Genomic DNA, 20,753 nt, shown 5'->3' on the forward strand with positions numbered 1-20,753 from the left:
GAAACTGAACAGCCCTTTTTTTTTGTGCTGGTTCTGCTAGAGGCTGGAGCTTGTTTTGTGGAGGAACACACCTTCGAGACAGTTCTGTGAATGAATCTACACGTTCTTTGTTTTTATTCTGCATATTGGCTGGTGTTTGTTTTACAGTGTATTTTCTGTTATGTAATTATGCCTCACGAAATTTGTACAGAATCACCTGATTTGAGCAATCCGACGGCAAAGTTGTCGCTTTAGTTTAGAGTTTAGAGATATGGACGCCGATTGGCGCTGTCATGTGCAGGGTTAATGCGCATGTTTTTCTTTTTTCTATTTGTTTGGTTCTGGGGGAAGTTGGGGGTTTGATTGTTACACTAATCGGGAATGTGGTCTTTATAATCTTGATTTTGACACACAATCTATTTTTTCTAATACGTCAAACTGTCAAATGTTAATATGAGTGGACTGTCTCTCTCCACGTGGAATGTGAATGGGCTGGGGCACCCCATAAAAAGAAGGAAGTTATTTCTTTTCTTAAGCGTAAGAAATATGATATAGCGATTCTTCAAGAAATGCATCTTTCCTCGCAGGAAGCTGAAAAACTTGGGAAGATATAAGGTGGGCAGTTTTTCTTTGGTGTTGGCTCAAATAAGAGCAGGGGTGTCATTACATTGATAAGTAAACATCTACAATTCAAATGTCTCAAGCTGATTAAAGATAAATTAGGAAGAGTCATTATAGTTTTAGCTGAAATTCAAGGGCAAAGGTTGATTTGCCGCTGGCACCCCTCATGATATAATATTGGGAGGAGACTTTAATCTATTGATGGACTCAGTCCTTGATCATAGTGAAGCAAAAGTGTGTAAGCCCCCTAGAGCAACATGGATGCTTCACAGGATGTACAAACGAATTGATTAATTTCAGATTATTTTACTTTGGATAGGGGCCCCCGGCAGGGCTGCCCTCTTTCCCCATTATTGTTCTGTCTTGCTCTGGAACCATTAGCAGCCACGATAAGTAAGGATGATGATTTTCCAGGGATGGTGAAAATCATCTTCCTTTCTTATCGCAGATGCTAATGGCTGCTAAAGGTGTGGCACATAAGCTTTTGCTTTACGCAGATGATATTTTATTATTCGTCTCCGACCCAACTAGAGCTATGCCTTGCCTCCACAGAATGATCAATTCCTTCTCTAAATTCTCGGGATACAGAGTCAATTGGTCTGAATCCGAAGCTTTGGCTCTGACAGCATACTGCCCGGTAACGGCTTTTAAGCCGGGCGCCTTTCAGTGGCCCAAACAGGGCATTAAGTATTTGGGTATTTTATTCCCAGCAAATTTATGTGATTTAGTCTGAGTTCATTTTGACCCTTTAATAAAAAAGTTTTCGAGTGATGTGGAAAGGTGGGCTTCATTAAATTATCTACGATTGGGAAGGTTAATGTTATAAAAATGAATTGTATTTCAAAATGTAACTACCAAATACAGTCTCTCCCCACTGAAGTTCCCCTCTTTTATTTTAAACAATTTGTCAGTATAGCTAAATCCTTTATCTGGAATGGTAAACGTCCTTGAATGCATTCTAACAAGTTACACAGGCCAATTGACAAAGGTGGGTTAGGTCTCTCCTTTGTTTTACTATTATGCTTTTGGTCTCAAACATTTGGTGCATTGGTCACTTCCACCTGAAAGTGCTCCTCCCTGGCTCTTTATTGAACAGGATGTCGTTGCCCCATCTTGCCACTGCAATGTCTTTCTACCATGCTGCCCGGAGAAGACACATCCCGTTATCTCATACATGCAGTTAGTGTGGACAAAAGTTTCCCGCGTGCTCAATTCGGACATTTACCTGAACGTTGCCGCAAGTATTTGGTTAAACCCTAAATTGTATATTAACAAGTCCCCTTTTTGCTGGACAGAATGGATTGAGAAGGGATTCCCAGATCTCAATTCTTCAGGTACTTACAGCTACGCCATCTACTTTGTACCACCTTTGGGTGTAGTACGCAGCCCCCTAAAGCTGCAGACACTCTTGAGATGGTGCTAGCAGCTTTTGGAAAGGGTCACGAGGCTTAAATGTACTATTCCTGGCTAATTCAGAGACTAGGGGACAGTGTTTTGATATCTCTTAAGAAGTTATGGGAGAGAGACTTGACATTTTTAAAAATCCTATCCCATTCTTCTTCCTCCAGTACTAAATTCAAGTCTATGTCTAGCGATGCAAGGATCCGCCTCATTCAATTTAAGATTCTGCATTGTTTTATTGGACTTCCTCTAGATTGTATAGGCTTGGTCTTAAAGATACACCCACCTGTTGGCGATGCCAATCAGAGGATGGGGACATAGCCCACATTTTTTGTAATGTACTAAGATTCAAGAGTTTTGGTCGAGGGTTCAGAGTTATGTCTGTGAGATCCTGAGCACTCAGATTTCATTCTGCCCCAGACATTGTGTTTTGGGTGATGGGGTGGAGGTTAACGCAGGGAATACACACATTAAAAACTGGGTCCTTACCAGTGTGATGATCAGCAGGAAAGTGATCCTTGGGGGATGTAAGTCGGCTGGTGCGCCCTCATTTCATGAGTGGTGCACCGAATTGGGCAGAGTGGTGGCCTTTGAAAAAATGTTGCATAGATGGCTGGTCAGTTTGGGTGCCTTTGACAAGAAGTGGGCACTAATTTGGCCTTCCTAGAGGGTTGCCAGGGAGGATCAGTGGAGAGGGACAGTTTAAATGGTGTGTACTGTATGTAATTGATTGATGTGTAGAACTCTTTTTCTTTTTTTTGTTGATGTCAGTGAGTATTTTCTTTGGACTGCCTGCTTGTATGTGTGTCTGTTATTATCGGTGTCTGGCCACTGGGATGTGTGTTGGGGGTGTGGGGATATATTTTGTTGAAAGTTGATTCCGTGTTTTCATGTGCTGTTTGTGTTGATTTGAGTTTGGAATCAGTAAAAATTGTTAATGACAAAAAAAAAAAAAAAAAACACAGATTCAACATTAATTATTAGTTTAATCTCTCTGGAACAAAAATATTTGGTCTTATCAGTTTCTCGTGTCAAAACAGGAATAAACACAGTAAATAATGCAGTTTAAATGATCTATAAACACACTCTACAAACACACATCATGTCATTATTGTAATATGTTTAATATTCTGTCATTGTGAGCTCAAGTGGTTTCGGGTGTAGATGTTTTCAGTTGTTTTTACAGTTTAAATAAAAATAATAAAATCCAGCTGCTTCCCTTGATCCGACGACAATTTTTCCGGCATCCCTCCACCTTTATATTTCATTAATGCCTATACCAATTATTTCAAATCATCTTTCCATCTCCTGCTTTAGTCCGATAGTCCGGTGGTGGGGATCTCAGTGCTCAAGCCCATCTGTTATGGACAGCACACCAAATATGTTCATCTTAATGCACTTCAGGACTATATGAACCAGTGAACTCGTGAATCATCAATAAATATGTGATATCAGTAAGAGGTCAAATTAAGAAAGATCACAACACTGAACCAATGATGTTTATAAAACACATACACACACTGTCATATTCAATAATGTTTTATAAAGAGTTTTCTACATCATCAGTGTGTATTAAAACATTAAAAACCTTTAAATTAAATCTATACGTGCCCGAATAAAATAATTGAAGTTGAAAAGAAACACATCGGCATTACAAAAGAGTGTTAATTCATTTCAGACAATTCATTTTATATGTATTTTATATGTATTATGTTTTAGAGTATGCTGGTATTGTGCCACTCTGAACTCATAATAATAATTTGCCGTCATCACGTGGATCAGAACGTAAAAATCAACACACACAGACGCTGGTCAGATCTACAGATTTAATGTCATTAATAAGTTATAAAACACCAAAAGAAACCATGTAATACACTGGGTGCACATGATAGAAATACAACAGAAAACACAGCTGGAAGTAAAACTGTGTTCATGTGTGTTTTTATATTTTTAGCTCCTCGCCGGCGTGGCGTTTCCTTTCATCGTTTTCTTCATATGATGATAATTGGGCAAAATCTTCATGAGGAAATCCAGCTGCAGCGTTTGAGGCTGAGAAACAGATTCAGAATAAAAGAGTTCATGGATCAAAGATGAATTAATAATAATGAAGTTTAAAGACGCACTCGGTCAGTTTGTGTTTCACGTGGATGAAGCTTAATTTGGACACAACAGGTTTAATTGTAGAAATTCAATATTCACAGTCATGATTAATTTAACACATAAGTGAAAGTGTCCAATAACAGAGCAGTTACTGCTGGTCACACAGCTGGTCATGTGATCATAATGAGGAGACCCTTTCAATGTAGAATTAAACAACTGATGTCACTGGAGTCTTCATCTCATGATTTTATACATATGTTAATGGAGGAAAAAATGTGTGCACCTTTAAAACACATGTGTAAAACTTAGTGTAATCTTTGTATTCCAGTTGGTTTCATACAGTTTTTACATTTTTAAACCATTTTTTTCTTTTCACAAAAAAATAAATAAATATTCACTGTTTATTCATTTGTTTCTATTACTTCTTAATAATAAAAAAATAAGCTGATATTTAGCTTTTTTTATTGTATCCGTTAGTTTTCCTATTATTATTATTCATCTGCCAAAGGAGTCTATGGCAGCCCTATGAACTGTTCATAGAAAAATTATGAAATTTGGCACACTGTTATGGGTGGGTTTGATGGTTATCATGCTACATGCTTTGATAGCTTAATATGGTAATTGGTTATTCTATGTTTTAAGGCTATTTGATCACAATGGAATCCATAGACAACGTTTGCCTAGCATGCTAATCGCTAACCAATGCTTTTGTGTGCTCACTCTAAACTTGTCATGTCTCTTCGGCATTGTTGAGTTGTGCCAATTAATGGCCCAGTGGTTAATGCCTTGGATTACGGCTCAAAAGATTGTGAGATCAAACCCAGCAAAGGATGGTTTTAAAATGTGTACTTCTGTTGATCTCAGATCTTCTGATTGAAGTTGTGCTTACTACAATGCAGACTGTAGTTCAATGCATAATTCCTACTTCATTTCTAAGAAACTAAGCTGTAACAATATTTTCTCTGTAATAGTTATGCTCTCTCAACCTGGAATGTCTCTTTGATATTAGTTGGACTTGTTGATTGTGTGGTGCAGTGGTTAGAGCTCTGGGCTTCAGTTCAAAAGACTGGCTGAGCCTCGATTTGATCCCCTCCTCAAAAAGTCTTAATGTTGTGTCTCTATTGTGCTGGAGCTCTTTGCATTTTGCTTGATGAATGCCAGCAGGGTTTATCCCCGATCGCCGCTGCTTGCAGCTACAGTACATTTTTACAGGACAGTTCCTCTTCTAGGAAATGTCCAAGTCATTTTCTGGATGAACTGCATTTTAAATGTACTTTAGAATAACTTAATAGATCCTTCATATAAATAAATAGAAAAATAGACTTACTAGAAAAAACATAATTTATGTTTATCAGAAACATGCCTGTGTTCACGTGTGTGCGTTACCTGCGGTCTCTCCGTCTGAACGCGTCTCAGACACTCAGAGCCGAAGATCACAGTGTTTTCTGGAATCAGTTCACACGTGTTCACCTGACAGCATGCGCCAACGATACAACCGCTCGACAAAATCACATTCTTGCCAACTTCAGCTGGAAACACACACACACACACACACACACACAAACTTAAGCAAATAAAAATGAACTGTATGCACGGTAAGTATTTCTGGTCAAATCTGAGCACGATAACGGGTTTCTGGTGTAAGACTGTCACAAAAATGATCTGCATCACTTCCGGGAAAGTCAAAGAACTCTGCGAGAACCAACGTCATAAAACTCTCACACAGAGGAGCATCTCCACCTGAGAAAACACACCCCACTGATTGGGGACCATAAAACACAAATCACATTCACATCTGCTCTCTCTCTCTCTCACCTTAGGTCACTTTAAGGACACTAAAAACTAAGTTATGACTTATCCTGTTCTGTAATGTAAAAGGTTTTCTGATCATACATGTTTGGTATCATTCAAGAGGTCTCAGTGCAACTGGTAAAACGGTCTCATTCCTTTTCAGCAAAGTCAAATCACAAGCAAGATTTAAGAACTTAATAAAATACAGTATTCTATCCGGGGCATGCCCCTCCAAAGTCTCACATAGAGACCAGATGCTGTATGCAGATTAGGTGTATTCTTTGTAAACATCAAACAACCTACTCAATTAAAGGTCGACTTACAACTCCCTAAATTGTAAACCAAATCCTAAATAACATCAAACACACACATCTGAAATAACAATGGAATCGTTTGGTACTTAAGGAAGGATGGCAGAGAAGCTCGGGGAATCTGCAAATCAGATCTCCCGTGCTTCGTCGTTTGCATGTAGTTTTTTCTCTACCAGGTATTTCTTATTATTGATAAATGTTTGAAGGAATCTGCAAATCAGATCTCCCATGCTTCGTCGTTTGCATGTAGTTTTTTTCACTACCAGGTAATTGCAATTTGTATTTCTTATGTTTGGTAAATGTTTGAATGGAATACAACTTTAAATATATTATTATGTTTGGTTCACTGATAGCTTTGAGTTTGATTTATTATTTTAATTGGATTGTTTGAATGTATTACTATTACCTGGTAAATAAATTGTTATTATGATTCATTCTGAAGGACTGTTTTCTAGTATATTTCTTGTTAACTACAAATCTATGGTCAGAGTTGGCTTAATTAAGCTACTTCAGAAGTAACCCATTAGTTAAGTATGTAAGAGGCTAAACGGTAAACTGAGAATCTATAATAGATCTTAGCCAAGTAGAATTAAATGGGAATACTCAATGTAGGACCGAGAACCTGTAAAACAGGACTTAATTGACTGGGGTTAAACGGTAAACCGAGAATCTATAATAGAACTTAGCCAAGTAGAATTAAATGGGAGTACTAAATGTAGGACCGAGAACCTGTAAAACAGGACTTAATTGACTGGGGTTAAACGGTGAACCGAGAATCTATTGGATCATTGGACTCAAGATGGCGCCGAGTATGGCTGCTGCGTTGCGAGCTCCGACACAACTTAGCAATGGTTTGTTTGTTTTGTTTACAATTCTTATGTTTCTTGTCTTGGATGTTGCCTGCCTTATTGTCTACGACAGACAAACACTTTTGGACATTGGCTCAGCGATCTCACACCGTAAACCGGACTTCACATTCCTCAATGCCGACCCGCTGTTTACAAACACGCAAGCGGAGCCCTTTGTCTGGGCAGCACGGCCGCGGAAACGCAGGAGGAAAAGGGGAAACAGAGCCGGCGTTCTCATCAGAGTAAGACGCCGCGCAAATCGACCCCCGCTACCCACTATTCTACTGGCAAATGTTCAGTCTCTGGATAACAAGCTCTGCGAGCTGAAAGCGCGGATCTCTTTCCAACGAGAGACGAGGGACTGCTGCGTTATCTGCCTTACGGAAACTTGGATGTCTGCGGAGATTCCAGACTCAGCCATTGAACCCGCGGGGTTCTCCATGCTCCGAGCGGACAGAGCGAAAGACCTCTCAGGTAAAACTAGAGGAGGTGGTGTATGTTTTATGATCAACAAATCCTGGTGTGATCAGAGGAACATACATTCTATCAAGTCTTTCTGTTCTCCTGATCTGGAATTTCTTATGCTTCTGTGTCGACCATTCTGGCTACCGAGGGAATTCACAGCGGTCATTATCACTGCTGTGTACATCCCCCCACAAGCCGACACAGACCGGGCACTCAAGGAACTGTATGGGAGTATAAGTGAGCAGGAAACCGCGCACCCTGAGGCCGCGTTCATTGTGACCGGGGACTTTAATAAAGCCAGTTTAAAATCAGTCGCACCAAAATATCACCAGCACATTAGTTTCAACACACGAGGGGACCGGGTTTTGGACCATTGCTACTCTCCGTTCCGGGATGGCTACAAATCCCTCCCCCGCCCACCATTTGGAAAATCGGACCACTCTTCCATTCTGCTTCTGCCCGCTTACAGGCAGAAACTGAAACAGGAAGCACCCACCCTCAGAACGATCCAGTGCTGGTCGGACCAATCAGACTCTACGCTACAAGACTGTTTTGATCGCACGGACTGGGAGATGTTCCGGTCCGCCTCTGATGACGACATCGAGCTTTACGCTGATAGCGTAATGTGCTTCATCAGAACGTGTGTAGAGGAAGTGATTCCGACCAGAACTGTGCGAATCTATCCGAATCAGAAGCCGTGGATCAACAGCGATGTTCGCGCAGCACTTAATGTGCGGACCTCCGCTTTTAATTCCGGGAACGCGGAGGAGCATAAACAAGCCAGTTATGCCCTCCGAAAAACTATCAAAACAGCAAAACGCCAGTACAGGAGTAAGATTGAAGGACAGTTTAACACCACCAACTCTAGAAGCATGTGGCAGGGAATTAACATCATCACGGACTTTAAAGGGAATAAAAACTCCGCCATGAACACCGCTGCCTCTCTACCGGATGAGCTAAATACTTTTTATGCTCGTTTCGAGGGAAATAACACCGCCCTCGCGGAGAGAGCTCTCACGGCCGAAGCTACAGAGGTTAGTTCACTCTCCGTCTCTGTAGCGGATGTAACCCGATCATTCCGACGGGTGAATATCCGCAAAGCCGCGGGTCCAGACGGCATTCCGGGCCGCGTCATCAGAGCGTGCGCGAACCAGCTGGCTGGTGTTTTTACGGACATTTTCAACCTTTCCCTCTCTTTGTCTGTAGTCCCCACATGCTTTAAAACATCCACCATTGTGCCTGTTCCAAAACAATCGAAAATAACTTGTTTAAATGACTGGCGTCCTGTTGCTCTGACCCCCATCATCAGCAAATGTTTTGAGAGACTAATCAGAGATTACATCTGCTCTGTATTACCACTCAATCTTGACCCGCTGCAGTTTGCTTACCGTAACAACCGCTCCACTGATGATGCCATTGCATCTACAATACACACTGCTCTCTCCCACCTGGAAAAAAAGAACACTTATGTGAGAATGCTGTTTGTAGACTACAGCTCAGCATTCAACACCATAGTGCCCTCCAAGCTAGATGAGAAACTCCGGGCTCTGGGCTTAAACAGCTCGCTGTGCAGCTGGATCCTGGACTTCCTGTCAAGCAGACGCCAGGTGGTTAGAATAGGCAGCAACATCTCCTCATCACTGACCCTCAACACTGGAGCCCCGCAGGGCTGTGTTCTCAGCCCACTACTGTATTCCCTGTACACACATGACTGTGTGGCAACACATAACTCCAATGCCATCATTAAGTTTGCTGATGACACGACGGTGGTAGCTCTGATCACTGACAATGATGAAACAGCTTACAGAGAGGAGGTGCACACTCTGACACACTGGTGTCAGGAGCACAACCTCTCCCTCAACGTCAGTAAGACAAAGGAGCTTGTGGTGGACTTCAGGAGAAAAGACAGAGAACACAGTCCAATCACCATCAATGGAGCACCAGTGGAGAGAGTCAGCAGCTTCAAGTTCCTGGGTGTCCACATCACTGAGGAACTCACATGGTCCGTCCACACTGAAGTCGTTGTGAAGAAGGCTCATCAGCGCCTTTTCTTCCTGAGACGGCTGAGGAAGTTTGGAATGAACCGCCACATCCTCACACGGTTCTACACCTGCACTGTGGAGAGCATCCTGACTGGCTACATCTCCGCCTGGTACGGCAATAGCACTGCCCACAACCGCAAAGCACTGCAAAGGGTGGTGCGAACTGCCAAACACATCATCGGAGGTGAGCTTCCCTCCCTCCAGGAAATATATACAAGGCGGTGTGTGAAAAAAGCTCGGAGGATCATCAGAGACTCCAGCCACCCGAGCCATGGGCTGTTCTCACTGCTACCATCAGGTAGGAGGTATCGCAGCATCAGGACACGCACCAGCCGACTCCATGATAGCTTCTTCCCCCAAGCAATCAGACTTCTGAACTCTTGATCTCCCACGATCAAAATACATCATCCCTGCACTTTATTACTCTTTTATCTCACACCGGACTGTCATAAATTATATTACTGTCATTATATTATGTCTCTCTTAACAACTGACTATCAACCGACAGCCTGAATGTCAATACAGTACAATACTGTACATTCTATATATATACTTTTTTCATATATATTTTAATTTTTATTGAATAATGTGTATCTATATAGTATCTATATAGTAAAAAACAAAAAAAAACAAAAAACAAAAACAGCATATTGTATACTGTGCAATGTATGTTATTATTGTATATTGTTGAGTGTAATTGTGTATAACAGATGTTTAAATTGTGTTGTGTTAATTTGATGTTTTAAGTTGTGTAATTATGTATAACAGATGTTTAAATTGTGCTGTGTTAATTTGATGTTTTAAGTCGAGTTTAATTATGTATAACAGATGTTTAAATTGTGTTGTGTTAATTTGATGTTTATTGTAGATTGGCGTATGTCTCATCACTGTCACGACTGCTATGTTGATCGGAACTGCACCCAAGAATTTCACACACCATTGCACTTGTGTATATGGCTGTGTGACAATAAAGTGATTTGATTTGATTTTGATTTTGATTTGATATTATAGAACTTAGCCAAGTAGAATTAAATGGGAATACTGAATGTAGGACCGAGAACCTGTAAAACAGGACTTAATTGACTGGGGTTAAACGGTAAACCGAGAATCTATAATAGAACTTAGCCAAGTAGAATTAAATGGGAATATTAAATGTAGGACCGAGAACCTGTAAAACAGGACTTAATTGACTGGGGTTAAACGGTAAACCGAGAATCTATAATAGAACTTAGCCAAGTAGAATTAAATGGGAGTACTAAATGTAGGACCGAGAACCTGTAAAACAGGACTTAATTGACTGGGGTTAAACGGTGAACCGAGAATCTATTATAGAACTTAGCCAAGTAGAATTAAATGGGAATACTAAATGTAGAACCGAGAACCTGTAAAACAGGACTTAATTGACTGGGGCTAAACGGTAAACCGAGAATCTATTATAGAACTTAGCCAAATAAGACTAAACGGATAAAGCCGAGAACCTATATGGACTTAGTCTAAAACTTACTAATATCTGAAACTGATGAATTTGTAGTTAAAAGGACCTGTGTCTGACCAGCACAGGACCCAAATAACATTGAAGTAACAAATGCAGTCTAGAAGAGAGAATTACTAAAATTCAGAGCATAGATACATCAACGAGGTTTTTCATAATTGGAGTCAGATGAAATAAAGAAAAGAATTAATGATAAGATTAATAAAAAACATGCAACTCAAATCAAATAATCAAAGTATTATTTAATGTTGCGCACGATAAGACAGAACACACAAGAGAACTTCAGCCATGCCATTGGATACCGTCCTTGGGCCAGTGGGTGACTTCCCCCTTACACTGGTATAATATTCAGCCAAAGCGAAAATGTCAAAGAGTCGCAGCAAACTACTCTTCTTTCTAAAATACAACGATTTTAAGTAAAGTTAAAAAATTATCTCAGTAATGAGTTTCAATATGTATGAATTAGGACTGTCGATTTAATTATATTTTAAAAAAGCATGTTAACAAAATGAACACAATTAATCATGTCCCTGCACCATAATAGGAAATTCTTCTACCATCGGAGTAATTCAAGTTTGAAGTAGCACCTGTTTTCAGCAGGGGGCAATAAGTGAAACTCAGGCATGATTGACACGAGCAACAGCACAAGATGAGGATGCGTTCTTATGTTCAAACAGCTTGACGGAGAGCAACTCAAGACAGGTTTGTTTAACTTGACACATCTATAATTATTCAAATATAATCTTAATAATTATTGTTATTTGAGGGTCTGCTATAAGCAAATATTTATTAACATGATTAACTCAATTAATTCATCTGCATATCATTTAATTATTTCAATTAAACATTTTAATTCAATATTTCATGTCCATAAAATTATTTATTTGGCATGTATATCATGCAATAAGCAGGATAATGAGCAGTCAGTCAGTCATTATCTGAAAATAAACCCCTTCAGACTCACACAAGTGTCCTCTGGTCTGCATTGGGTCGTGATCGTCCTTATAATGGGTAATTTATAATGACCAGCTGACTGAACATTATCCCTTACTTAAACAACAGTAATGATACAGTAATCTAATAATTATTTATTGTGTCATTTGTTAACTGTTCTGCAAATAAAAGAAATAAATTAGAGTAAAATGTTCAGTTCTCATCAGTATTCCTCCATCATCAGAGCTCTCTTCAGTTCGGCAGAACACATGATAAATCTCTCCAAAACAGGATGATATTTTTTTTTTTTTTTACATAAATAACAGTTATACTGAATGTGACAATTACTGCATAAATACAATGCAATAAACTATGGCTTCTGCAGAAACTCCTGTAAATTACACATGTAAAGTAGTCTCCCTCGAGTCATCACTATATGAATAAACAGTTTCTGCCACTGCAGCGGATTCAAGTGTCAGACAAACACAGAAGTGATATAAGTCTGGATCTCTACACCTCAAACAATTATATCCATAAACAGGGTTGGGGAGTAATGGAATACATGTAACGGGATTACGTATTTAAAATACAAAATATAAGTAACTGTATTCCACTACAGTTACAGTTTAAATCATTGGTAATTAGAATACAGTTACATTCAAAAAGTATTTTGATTACTTTGCATTTTATTGTCATTTGCTTCATTTAATATTTAGTCCTTTCAGATGGAAAACATTTTTACGTATAAATGATGCGATCCAAAGTGCATTTGAACAGCGGTGAAACACTTTCTTATGATGTGTTACATTCATACAAGCAGACAGAGAAGTTTAAAGTAAATTTGGAGCAGAAGAAATAGAAATAAACCTTGTGTAAATTGTCAGCTTTATGCTAAGCTAAAATGCTGTTTCTATCCATTTTACATGCACGTTACCAGGCACGATCATATTTCTTTATCAAGAAAATTCACATTGGATCATAATTTGTTTTTTCTAGTAAGGGCAAAAATCGTATTCTTGATAATAATTTTTGTATTGTTTTCCTGTAAAAATAACTGAAAATCATTCAAACAAGATCAATCTGATTCATCTTGTTTTAGAAACAACACTGCATAAGATATTTAGGTTTTTCAGAGAATGTATTGTTAACATGTGTATTTTGTCTTATTGTACTGGCAGAGTTTTTTATAGTCAAAGCAAGTGAAAAAACCTACCAGTGCTGAAGTAGTAATCCAAAGTATTTAGAATACATTACTGACCTTGAGTAATCTAACGGAATAAGTTACAAATTACATTTTACAGCATGCATTCTGTAATCTGTAGTGGAATACATTTCAAAAGTAACCCTCCCAACCCTGTCCATAAATAAAAACTTAAGAAAAGTAGAATTAGTTATTATAATGGGTACAGTTTTAACATTAATGATAAATCAGTTTTAATGTGACAAACAAAAAGACAAAAGTTGAAATCTGTTGTAATTAAACAACCGCTGGGACAAAAAAAGAGCCTGTAAAATGTATATCATTTATATTTGTATTATTCAGGTACTGTTTTTCTCACCTTTTGATTCAATGACGTTGTTGTCACCAATTTTCAAAGCTTGAGACACTGAAAAACACAACGGCAAACTCAGTTATGTAATGAAAATGTTGTTATATTTAAACACTGCCTGCACATATTATCTGGAGTCCTCCACATGTGTTTAGCATTATTAATGTTAATGATTAATCTCTAATTATCATGACAGTTGATTATAAAAATGGACATCTGTAATTCATTATCATTGTGAATGGTGTGATGAAAGGATGACGTACCGCAGCCGACTTCAAAGACGTTATTGACGCCGATGTTCATGGTTTTGGGCTCCACATCGTCTGTGTCGGGCAGAATATTTTCAGGATAGCTGCAAACAAACTGTATTTTATTTCACACAGAAGATTAAACACACACGAGAAACTTTACAAGAGAACACGATGAGCGTTCACCTGTTGATGATCAGCGCTTGTTCCTCGATCAGATTTCCCTCACCGATAACGATCGGTCCGGCCTCTGCAATGATCCGCGCTTTCGGGTGAACCACCGTTCTGGATCCTGAAAGTCACAATAATTCTCAGATGTCCAACTGGGATATGTTAAGTGTTTTATTTACAGTTAAAGGACATTAACACAGCGGAGTGACAATATTCACAATATAATACAACCTCAAGAGACATACTGCTTTATAAAACGGTTACAACATTATAAAAATATTAAAGACATCAATGTTTTATTAATGTAATTCATGAAGTGTCCTCTTGTTCCTGACATGTAATTATGGGATCAAAATCCCGTCAAAAGTATTGCGGTCACAGATCCAAAAATAATAAGCGTAAATCAAAAAATCTGAACTCACGACTACATTGGTACAGCTAGTAAAAACATGCATCAAACATCCACACCATATTTATTTTTTATTTTTTTATATGCAGCCAATAACCTACAAACAAGGAAGTCTTAAATAATGCCTAATCTAAAGACTCTGCTAACTAAATTAACTCAGACAACACAGTTTCCTAGAGCTGGCAGAAAATACTCAAAACAGACACAAGCAGCGTATCTATCAAACACAAATAATATAATATTGAGCAGCAGCCATGTTGCATTGGAGTGACGTCACCTCCCCTCTTCGAATGATTGGCTAGAGGAGGAGCTGTCAATCAAGAACTAGTGGACCAATGGGGACGCAAAACGCCCCCTGATTTACATGAAACCACTCAAGTTTTGGAAAATCAAGGGCAGAACTTTGAAACAAAAGCAAAGAAAAATACAGCATAAGCGTACAAAACAATTTAAATGAGCAAAATTGTCAGAGAGCACAAAAAACAGAAATTATAACCAAGGAAATACTGATGATTATTTTAAATGTGTTTATATATTTTTGATTCATGCTTGTTATTTTTTTATCTGCGCTTATTACTTTTTGATTCACGCTTATTATTTTTGGGATTTTGATCCCATATAATGAAAAGTTAATAGTGTTGTGCAATGATAACGTGTGATTTATTTACCGATAGTGATGTCACCTCTGATCTCACTCTCCACACACACTACAGCTCCAGCTGCGATCTTCACACTAAATAAACAACACGTTTATAACACATGAACAGTGTTTCACTCGTCTGTATGAATAAACATCTGATGATGAGTCTATATATACTGTATAGACGACATTTAAATCTAAACATCGTTAATATCTTAGATATTATTAACTATAACTGTAAATAATGATGTTAATATGATATATTAAACTGTTAGGGTTTCTACGAGCGTTTTAATATTCATTATCTCATTATAACTGTAAATACAAACGCAGATATAATTATTAATATAGACGTTCCTGCATGCATTTTAATGTGCTTTAATAATCACTATAACAGTAAAAATGGATGATTAAATGAATATAAGTTTAATTTCTGCGGGTGTGTCTCTATTAATATGATTCATTTCTTCATTCCGCAGCGTTTAAAGTGACACACGCGTCTCAATCGCGTTATATCTTCCGGTTACATCTTCATACAGTGAAACTGAGTGTTTAAAAACATGTATAATGATTTTAAATTGAAATTTAAAACCTTTGTACCTTTTCTGGCCGGTTTGTTTAGCAATCGGATCCGCCATCTTCACTCACTCGATGACGTCAGTGCTCGATTGAGCCGCCTGTCAGTGATGACGCAATGAGCGATTGATAATGTCTGATCACACACACACACACACACACACACACACACACACACACACACACACACACACACACCACACACACACAATGACGTAATCATAATTTTCATTTTATTTTGATTTACTTACTGGCTCACTGTAATATATATACACACAACCCCAACTCCAAAATATTTGGGACAGTATGAGAAATGCTAATAAAAACAAAAAGGAGTGATTTGTAAATTATGTTCACCCTTTGCTATTTTGAAAGCACTACAACTACACATTATATGAAGTTTTACCTGGAGATGATGCTGTGTCACTCGCAGCTTCAGGCGAGTGGTACACAGAGGATGTTGCCACCTCTTCTCCCAGCAAGGGTGAAGAGCGTGCACGCTCCACGGACAAGGAGCTTCTTCGCATCCTAGAGAGAGCGGCTGAAGAGCTCGGTCTTGAGTAGTCCCCTCCAGAAGAGCCAGAAATGTCTCGCCTGGATGAATGGTTTGCAATGGTTTGCAAGCCAGCCGTCGCACTATTCTTCCCTGAGGGCCATGTGGAGCTCACAAAGACCTGGTGTGCGCCCTACTTTTCATGCATCAGGTCGGAGATGCTGCCATCCTCACTAAACTGGACCATGCAGAGGAAAAAGGCTACTCAAAGCTTCCCAGGGTGGAAAAAGTGGTTGCAGCTCACCTCTGCCATAATACTGTCATGGGATGGAATCCCGCCCCGCCGACCCCTCCAAGCCATGTCAACTAACGTCCGCACTGGCTGGAAGAGCTTATACAGTAGCGGGCCAAGCAGGTTCAGCACTCTACAGCATGTGGGTGCTCCAGGTTTTTCAAGCTAACCTCCTCAAACAAATGGATGAGCAAAGCCGTTCAAAGAGCTCTGCACCGCTACAGATTTGGCGCTGCGAGCCACAAAAGCTACCACTCAGGCAATCGGCAAAGCGATGAGCAGCCTGGTGGTTCTGGACTGGCATATTTGGCTAACTCTCACGGAGATGCCTGACGCAGATAAAGCCACACTCCTTGACACCCCGGTGTCGCCCGACAATCTCTAAAAAAGGCTTTTTAGAATGCTTCATCGCGGCACAAAAGTAGTCTCATGCTCAACTAGCTCAAAGAAGGCTCAATTCGAGGCACAATGTAATGGGGAAGAGTGTTTCTCCCCTCTTCCCCATTACTGTTCATCGGGAACGGGACATTGTTCAGAATGTTGCTTCTGTGTGTATTACTCAAACAAAGGTTGTTCTCACAAAAAAGAATAAAAGTACCCATTGTAAGAACACGGGACATTCACACAATCTCAGAAAAGGGCCATTTCCTCATCACGTATCATACATCCCACACACTATGCTCAAACACTACCCTATGGTGAGCGGCACTCTATTACCTATAGCATGCTAATCAATAAGCCCACTGTGGAAACGTGTGGCGAGTCCTCATGGGCGTGTCAGATTGGGTGTTAAAAACGATCGTGCACGGTTATTCGATTCAGTTTGTAGGCCGGTCACCTCGTTTCGCTGCCGTTTTGCAATCTGTGGTCCGACCACAGGATGGGTTTGACTCACTCTTGTCCCTCAGTTTGAAAATTCTGAAGAAATGGTGACTGAGTGCCCGCTTATATAGGCCAACTGTGCGCCTAAATGGGCAGGCCTCAGACACCATTGCCAATCAAAAGATTGGTGTGGTTGAATAAGGGTTTCAACAAGGTCATCTAGAACAGTGGTTCTCAACCAGGGGGACGGGACCCTCTAGGGGGCCTCAGCACTCTTCAAAGGGGGCCTCAAGATGATTTGAAATTAATTTAAAATAAGAAATATTAAAATCAATAAAATAATCCAACTTAATAAAAATGTTAAAAATACTTTAAGATGTATGGCCACAAATTACAAACAGACTCTTTCTGAAACCTCTAGAATCAAAAATGATCCATGATTAATTATTATAATCGGACAAGTCTAGTTTCGGGCGAGGAGGCCTTCAAATATTGTTTTGGACAGTGGAGGGGCTTGGAGTCAAAAAGGTTGAGAACCACTAGTCTAGAAGGACTTCCCCATAGTGCTTACAGCAATGTCTCGTTCCCTTCATTTAGAGAACCGAGGTTACATGTGTAACCGGAGCTTTTTAACATCTCAACAAAACAAACCTGAAGACATTTTTACACAACAATTTTATTTCCCAGATAACTGGATGCCAATCAGTGAATTAAACATGCAGCATGATGAGGTCACGAGACAATAATACAGCATACTGTAGTTTGAAATGTTTACTGTTGCACACGATTTCACTTACCACTTCAAAATAAAAGCCGGCAGTAAACACTGTGCAGTATTCAACATGTAATTTGTTTTCTATTCCAAAACCAGTTTTCACACTGGCACACACATTTATATTATTTTTATGGCAACAACATTAGAAATGACCAAAATAAATGTAAAGCATCTCAATAAAATCCATTCAAATGATAGTAATAAATAGAATTAATAAATTAAAAGCAATACACACAAAGTTTCCTGGCCATTCTCTAAACCACAAGATAAATGTGTTTAATAATACAGGAGAAAATCAGCAAATCATCTCTGTGCATGACATTATACCACAGATTACACTATAGTGTTTGACTGAAAGTTTGTCAGTGTTTAAATGGAAACAAACACTTAAACATACACACAAAATGTTAAAACCTATGTAAAGATTTGGTGAATCAGTTCTTGTTCTACAAACCGTCAGGTCAGCGAGACCACATAGTCACGAGACTGCCGTAGACCAACATCCATTGTCTAAAATTAACACTCGCCAAATAAAAGGGAATTACTCGCCAAATAGCTGATAATTTTGTTATGTACTTCTATTATTGAAATTTATGTTTTTAACTACAATAATAATAATTGAAATTCAATATAATTTCAAATCTATCACACACATCTGAAAGAGCTGATCAGTGTCTTCAGGATTATTTGATAATTACAGTCAGATGTGTTTAATTACAACTGGAGCTGAACTCACTATTAGACGTCTGAAGTTCTCTTTTTTTTTTCCAAAACTCCTAAGAAAAAACAAAAACTAAATATTTTGTCCCCATTATTACAGTTATTAATAAAACATAATGGAAAATATTGTTTCATGGCAGTAAGAAAATACAGTATATGACCAGTAAACTTTATTAACTGCCATGTGTGGCAAAGATGTAATTTTGACCCCTGCCTGCATCCATACTGAACTCTAAACACAACTGAGTAAAATACGTTGAACACTCTCTCACACAGAGAGAGACACACAAAGACACGCAATCACACACACACAGACACTCACACTGTATCTGTAAGTTACACACACAGGCAGTTTCTCTTTTCCAAAAGTGCATTTTTCATTTGTCAGGATGTGATTGCTCTACAGATTCAATGTCAAAGTTCATTCGAGTTCAGGGTTAGGGTTATCACAATCATAATTAATTTGCTGAACTCGACACTGATCCGATCTTTCGTCCGCGAGCATCTCTGATGTTTTATGCGACTCTGTACACAGCCATGCGGTCGTAAGTCTGACTGTGACTGCGAGCGGCCCACACGAGCAGCGCGGCCGACATCATGTACAGAGGAGACGCGATGAGCGCCAGATACAGCGACCAGCCGAGACTTGCGTCCACACGATCCGGCAGCATGGACACGCGGTGAAGCAGGTCCATCCCCGCCAGGAAACAGCACACAGTCGCCAGAGAACACAAACCTACAACACAACACAAAACTCCTCACGATGGAGCACAAACACATCACAACTGTATTTAACCTCACAACAATTAAATAAATAATGAACTTTTCTTGATAAAGAGTTTAAAGGAATGTTCTGGATTGAGCTCTATCAACAGCATGTGTAGCATAATGTCCTACACAACGGGAAATTATTACAACAAAAAAACAAATTATCCGAGGTTATTGTTATGCACTTACAATGAAAGTAATCAGGGCAATGCCATACATGTTAAAAGTGTCATGACATACTTTATTATTTTCCCCGAGGTCCAATAGTAATATTTGTATATAAATTATAACATTGAATTATATTAGTATATTTATTGTTAATAAACAATTGGGAGGTCATATTTAACAACCTATGATAATTTTTCACCCCTTTAGTACAACTTTAAAATTGCATCAGATGATCCCGAAACTAATTCCTTAAAGATGTGCTACATAAATTTTTTTTGGTTACAAAAAACAAAAGTTCATTATTGAGTGAGAACATAAAAAAATCCATGTTCAAAACCCAGTGCTTGTTTTCCCACGATTCATTACAGTAAGTGTACAATAGAGATTTTTATTTAGAGCTGTCGGTCAGATTTGGCATGAAATCGCAGGCATATGTTATTCGTCTGTGTGTGTTTACGTCATGTCCGGCTGTGTCGCGAGAAGAGAGTGTCTGTTAGGGGTTTCAGGAGTGTTAGTGAAATCACTCTCCTCATGGATCTTTAACGGTTTTTAACTGTTTGCTGAAGTTGTTTATCTGCTGTAATGTTTGGTTATGTTTTCTTAAAGGGATGTTGAAGCTTATATTGGTTATGTCATTTCCATCATAACTGTGATATCTGTGTGTTTTTATTAACTCAGGGAAGAGTTTGTTAGTAATGGATATTATTTCACAGCTGCTGTTGACTGATGATGTCACAACACAAGCGGTGCGTCACTGACCTGCGAGCAGCTGCAACAAGCCGATGAAGAGTGCCGGCGCCAGACTGCTGCACACACATGCACAGAACCCAATCAGACCGCCCAAAACCACCAGTCCCAGAGAGACCAGCGGCAGCAGAAACTGACAACGCCACAAATCTGCAGGAAACAGTGTTTGTTTATGAAGAAAGTGCTGCGGCAAAAGGATGAAAAAGTTCAAATAAGTCATGTGAATATAATCGTGTGTCATGTGCAAGGGTGTAGATTTGGCTTGAACATTGGGGGGGGGGGGGGGGGTAGCAGCAATAAGCATTTACATGTTTCCATTGATTATGGTATAAATAATGGGGGGGGGGGGGGGTTGTACTTGCTTGTTTTGTTTATTGAGGTGTTACCTTCC

The 20,753-nt window shown here is 39.2% G+C and overlaps 2 protein-coding genes across 4 annotated transcripts in view; both read right to left on the reverse strand.

Annotated features, from left to right (window-relative positions):
- Positions 1-3,813: 3,813 nt before the first annotated feature.
- LOC127417362 (dynactin subunit 6-like) lies at positions 3,814-15,703 on the reverse strand. The gene is made up of 7 exons (XM_051657347.1): positions 15,602-15,703; positions 15,030-15,094; positions 13,968-14,073; positions 13,797-13,885; positions 13,543-13,590; positions 5,488-5,630; positions 3,814-4,050 (listed from the first exon to the last, which is right to left on the reverse strand). The coding sequence occupies exons 1-7, from the start codon at positions 15,637-15,639 to the stop codon at positions 3,952-3,954; spliced, it is 588 nt and encodes a 195-aa protein (XP_051513307.1). The 5' UTR covers positions 15,640-15,703; the 3' UTR covers positions 3,814-3,951.
- A 2,138-nt stretch (positions 15,704-17,841) lies between these two features.
- cldnd1a (claudin domain containing 1a) overlaps positions 17,842-20,753 on the reverse strand; it is a 39,884-nt gene continuing 36,972 nt past the window's right edge. For 2 of the 3 annotated variants that reach the window (XM_051657343.1, XM_051657342.1), the window contains 2 exons: positions 20,375-20,512; positions 17,842-19,415 (listed from right to left, as the gene is read on the reverse strand). In XM_051657343.1, coding sequence (XP_051513303.1) covers positions 19,195-19,415; positions 20,375-20,512 — 359 coding nt within the window. In that variant the 3' untranslated portion in view covers positions 17,842-19,194. The remainder of the gene's footprint in view (positions 19,416-20,374; positions 20,513-20,753) is intronic. The other variant, XM_051657344.1, reaches the window with a different exon arrangement.

The sequence above is a fragment of the Myxocyprinus asiaticus genome, chromosome 26, assembly GCF_019703515.2.
Source record: "Myxocyprinus asiaticus isolate MX2 ecotype Aquarium Trade chromosome 26, UBuf_Myxa_2, whole genome shotgun sequence".
Lineage (NCBI taxonomy): Eukaryota > Metazoa > Chordata > Actinopteri > Cypriniformes > Catostomidae > Myxocyprinus > Myxocyprinus asiaticus.